This window comes from Papaver somniferum, chromosome 6 (assembly GCF_003573695.1).
Source record: "Papaver somniferum cultivar HN1 chromosome 6, ASM357369v1, whole genome shotgun sequence".
NCBI lineage: Eukaryota > Viridiplantae > Streptophyta > Magnoliopsida > Ranunculales > Papaveraceae > Papaver > Papaver somniferum.
Window position 1 is genome coordinate 40,389,740 of NC_039363.1, and position 5,564 is coordinate 40,395,303.

At 34.6% G+C, this 5,564-nt stretch overlaps 1 protein-coding gene across 1 annotated transcript; it reads right to left on the reverse strand.

Annotated features, from left to right (window-relative positions):
- Positions 1 to 1,318: 1,318 nt before the first annotated feature.
- LOC113290750 lies at positions 1,319 to 3,963 on the reverse strand. Its single transcript, XM_026540334.1, has 7 exons — positions 3,699 to 3,963; positions 3,403 to 3,434; positions 2,789 to 3,077; positions 2,133 to 2,581; positions 1,904 to 2,015; positions 1,707 to 1,743; positions 1,319 to 1,562 (listed from the first exon to the last, which is right to left on the reverse strand). The coding sequence occupies exons 1-7, from the start codon at positions 3,961 to 3,963 to the stop codon at positions 1,319 to 1,321; spliced, it is 1,428 nt and encodes a 475-aa protein (XP_026396119.1).
- Positions 3,964 to 5,564: the final 1,601 nt, after the last annotated feature.

Consider the following 5,564-nt stretch of genomic DNA (forward strand, 5'->3'; position numbering starts at 1 on the left):
GAGAAGAATAAAAGTTGATGAGAAGAATCTAGTTTGTTTGATAGGTTTTTATCTTTGTTGTGTATTATTTTTTGGCGACGTAAATGCTAATGGAGTGAATGTGAAGTATCTTAGTATCGTTGAAACTTATGAGACGGTGCTCAAGGTGTTGTGGCCTGATTTAATACACGAGCACTTGTTTGAAGAGATTCATACTAATGTTGGTTGTATGCCAAATGTGAAGGCTTGTGTGCAATACCTACTGGTAAAGCTTGTGTGTAATTTCTATTCCAGCAATTTTACTGTTACTTTGTGGATATTTTAGTTCAATCGACTAATTAAATTTATATGTTACAGATATTGTTTGCTGAACACACACCAGAAGGTTTAACCCAGAAAGTTGTGAACCACGAACAAGATATCCCAAGGGTTGGAAGGTGGGATCTATACCAGATTTCGGATTGCATTTCTAGAAAAAACATGACAGAGTTTTCAGTAAGTGTTATATGTTATATGAGTTGGATGTAATCAAAATTGTCATGTGTAGCTATAAGTTACACATTTAAATGTGCTTGTGTAAGTTATGGTTACACATGCAAAGATAACACCAGTGAATTCAATTTTTTGTGTAACTATAGGTTACACATATAAATGTGCTTATGTAACTTTAAGTTACACATACAACTGAAAATTTGTATATTTAGATTGTTTAACTGTTTTCGCTATCTCTTTTTAACCTCTCCATCTGTTAATTGCAGCCAACTCCTAGATTTATGGATGAGTTTTCTGCTGTGTGTACAGGTTTCAGAAGTCTGCAAAAGGTTAAGTAACTTAAAGTTACACATATTAATTTGATGTGTAAAGTAACTGAAGCTGTAACCTGAGTTTACATATGCATTTATCATGTGTAACCTAATGTTATACATGCATTCATAACAGTGTAACTTCTGGTTACACATCCATATGTTTGAGTGTAAACTAAAGTTACACAAGCATTTGACCACTGATCAGACGTACACAATAATTTTAAAATAAAATGAAATGCATTTCACCTGTGAACTCACAAAAATATAAAATCTGAATGAATGATCCTTGCACATAATCAACGTTGCAGAAAAATAAAAATGTTTGGTCCATGCGAACCGAAATGAAGAAAACTAAAAAACAAATAATCCAAGACAAATAAGAAACCACACATAAAATTTATACTTGCAGAAATAAACTTTGGTAGACTCAAGCTAGGGGGTGTGTGCTTTGGAGGATTCTTGCAACTTGCCTATTGTGACCTGCTTCCTTGTAGTTGCTGCAATGAACTTTCCTCTTTACCTTCTTCTCACCTTTACTTAGAATCCTTTTTTCCTGCGGGTCTACCTGGTTGCTTCTTTACGATAGGCGGGTTGATGATGTCACCTTCTTTAATTTCAACAGGCCTGTTGTAGTTTGGAATTGGATGGATGGCATGCAAATAAGTCTTCCTAAAATAGTCGCTCGTAAAATAAGGTGAAATGAAATCAATAGCCTCACGTTTAATCTTCCGTATGGCTGCAAGAGCATGAGAACAAGGGAAACCGTATACACGCCACCTTAAAAAAAGAAAGAATATAAACACTCGGCTAGTTACACAAGGAAATCATAAAACACAAAAAAATCATCTAGAAACACATGCATATACGGGATGTGTATCTTCCAGTTACACATGCAAAATAAGATGTGTAATTAGTAGTTACATATCCATATGTCTAGTGTAACTAGAAGTTACACATCCTGTAAACTTTCAAAAAATGAACATACAAAAGAAAAAAATAGCATAAGAAACAAAACCTTTGACAGGTGCAAGTCTGGTGTTCGAGGTCCACCATGTGAGTGCTTTCGCTAAAAACTTCAAACACGGTAGGACTAGCCACCAATACTTCCCAAGACAAACCTTCATCTTGAAGAGCCTCAAGCTTCTCCTCATACTCTGGGGTTAATGGAGTCATCATATTAGCGCCAATTTCACAACGGTCTTCCATCATTACCATTATTTTCCTCTTAATCTGAAAAGGAAAAATACTTATGAATATAAAAAGTGACAAAACAAGAAATAAAATACAACAAAAAAATACTCTATTAACCTGATCAAGAAGAGCAGATGCAGGCATCTTCTTGTGAACCATAACCCAGTTATTGAGCGCTTCTGCTAGTGTCCTAGATGTGCGTCCATACCGACAACCTTTGAAATAGGCATTCACATATGATTCAGGTGGGATGGTCTCGATGTAAACAGCCACCCAATCACAGTTCAAATCTCTAATTTTCTGTATGGCCTTAGCATGGTTTTTAGGTGAGAGTGCGTATGTTGGTTCTTGGAAAAGGTCCAGCACAAGCGTGTACCTAGGATCTGATCCATTGATGGGCAGATTAGTCTTCAAATGATAGTAGCAAAAGCTGTGGAACGAATCTGGATAGACAAGTGGAACACCCTGCAAGAGTCCTTCATGGCGATCCGAAAGGAAGGTAATTGGCCTCCCATCGCCAACAACTTCAGTCAAATTCCATATAAACCACTCCCAGTTATTGACAGTCTCAGAATCGACTAGTGCCACAACAAGTGGTAAAAATCCTACAAAAAAATTGTGCAGAATTGAAAAAATAATAAGTTTCACAAAAACAGAAAACAATGTGTAAATACAAGTTACACATCCTAAAACAAATGTATAACTTAAAGTTACAGATGTTATTTTCTTAGTTACACACTGAGTAAACCAATGTGTAACTCTTAATTATTTGTTAACTAAAGTAGTTCAAAAAAAAACATAAAGAAACATACCTTTACCACCATTGATACCAGTAGCTGCTATCAAGCAAACTCTGAATCTACCAGTAAGGAAAGTAGCATACAAGTATACCATTGGCCGACAAAATCGGTACCCTTTGATGCATGCATCAAACGCAATGAAAATCCGTTGGAACTGTTTCTTTGCAGGATCAAATTCAAACTTTATCACACTACCAGGGTTGGTTTCCTTTATATCATCAATATACCATACCAAGTGCGAGTATGACTTCACATCGTCGCCATAAATGGTCTTATAAACCTTTTCCCTGCGATTATAGGCCTGATAGTACTCCATGGTAATCCCATAGTTTATCTGGAAATCATCTGCAATTTGCTTAGGCTTCTTGTGAGGATTTTTCCGAACTTCTTCCTCAATCAAACTAGACGTGAAGATGGTGGAGTATTTTTGATTCAAGTTGCGCCCACCAACACCACAAATGTGCTCAGGGTTATAAGACCTGACCTGAAGAAGTTCATACAAAATATAAACAAAACAACCAAAAACAATATGGTGTAAAAAACATCATGTGTAACCCAAAGTTACACATACTGTAACAAAACATAACATATGCTAAGCATAAGATGACAGAACACAGAAAACCTACCTGAAACATTTCGTTCTTTTCATCAATAGAAGCTGCATGAAATTTCCAGCCGCATCATTTTTCTGCATACTTAGCCGTGGACCTAGAACGCTCATTGTGTGTTACAACCATGTTGAAACCAGTTCAAAGAAGATACTTGGTGAAAGCAACCCTGACTTGCTTAACTCCTTCAATAAACACATGACCAATCTCACCAAGGATCTTGGACCAACCATCCGATAACAAAGGTTTTGCAGGCTTGCTTTTATCTTCCAAATACATTGTAACAGAACGATTGTTTCTCGACGAAGACTTACTAGAACCATTAGAAATAGAAGAATCTTCCCTAGAGCTAGATGAAGAGGCTACATAAGTAACATTTTGCAAGAAAATATCGATACTGGTCTTCTTTTTACTATTTGTGATGGATACAAGAGCTTGCAACGAATAATCACAGTCAAGCGGAAATTCTTTCCCACCTTCTCGGAAGAAGAAACAAATACCAAGTGGAGTAAATTGCTTCAATTCCTTGCAAACTTGTTCCTTAAACTCATCAAGTTTGATATCAGTATTAACACGCATGGTAATGAAATCTTAAAATAAGCGAACAACAACAATGCAACTAACAACATCCATGACAACCTGGAAACTACAAACATACAATAAAAATATCAAAATAAAAAAACAAACGCAATTCACTCATGGGCGTTGCCCCCTCGTGAGAAGTATATTCTATGCGGCAAGATAAATATGAGTAAAAGATACAAATGATACAACTGCTTACAAATAAACATGTTACAGGACATATATATGTAACTTCAAGTTACACATGGTTAAAATACAACAAGATATATATGTGTAAACTAAAGTTACACATGCTGTAACTAAAAAACATCATCTTTACATCAATTGTTTTCCTTCTGAAACAAAATTGTTGTTCTTCTGAAACAAAATTGTATCCGCATCTTCCTTACACATGATTAAAATACAACAGGATATATATGTGTAACCTCAAGTTACACATACTGTAACAAAAAAACATCATGTCTAAATCAATTTGAAGTTGTTCTTCTGAAACAAAATTGTTTCTTCATACTCGTCTCAGTATCAACAGAAAGTAAACAATAAATTCTCAGATCGGACATGCAAGAACAACAAATAATTCAAAAATAAATAAATTGAAAACAGATCTGAAATCAAAACAAAATAAAATTCTTACCTAGATTTGTTGTTTTCTTTCTTCTGAAACAATGTTTTTTCTATTCCTCTTCTCAGTATCAACCAAACTTGTTGTAAGTATCAACAAAAACATTCTCAGTATCAAACCAAATCAAAAAATTAAAAAACTAGATCCAAATCATAAAAATTGAAATCAATGGAACTGAAAACTAGATCGATAACACACCTATGTTGATTGCTTCTCTATTCCAACCTGTCTTCTTCCTCTTCTCAGACTCAACAAAATCGAAACAAAACAAAAATCCAGTAGAAGATAGAAATCAAACAATCACTCAGAAAAACTAATGAATCAAACCTATTTGATACAAACAGAAAAGATAAATTGATACAAACCTATTTGTTGTTTTTCAATGCATCAACTCAATCTCGTCAGATCTGAAATCCAGTGAATAACATCAACAAATTGAGAAAAACAATAACAAATCCTTTTTCTTCCTCTCGCCTTCAACACAACAGCAAACTAACGAATCCTTGTTCTTCAATGCAACGATTCGTGTAAAAGAAATCAACCTAATTCTGCTACTGAAGAAAAATAAACGAGAGCAGAGAAGAGAGAGCTAAAAAAAACTGAATTGAATTTCTGTTTCTGTTATAAAATGAATATAAATACTGGAGGTTATTTTTGGTATTTTTAGATTTATTAAAAAAGTTGCTGACGTCAGCAGTCTGAAAGAATTCAAAACCTGTCCCCAAAAATAAAAGTTCTCAGCCTAAAAATATCAAAAATTGAAAGTATGGAGTTGATAATGGAGGATCCATTTTGTGGGGCTTCTAAATATTGAACCCGTATAGTTGGGTGGTTCTAATATTTTTCACATTTAAAAAATGGTTATACTATGAATTGATCAAATGAATATTAAAATTTAAGTTTATTTACTAACCCTGCCATTGTTCTTTCTGTTAACACGGGTAAGAGTTGACGCACGAAATAACGGGTGGGATTA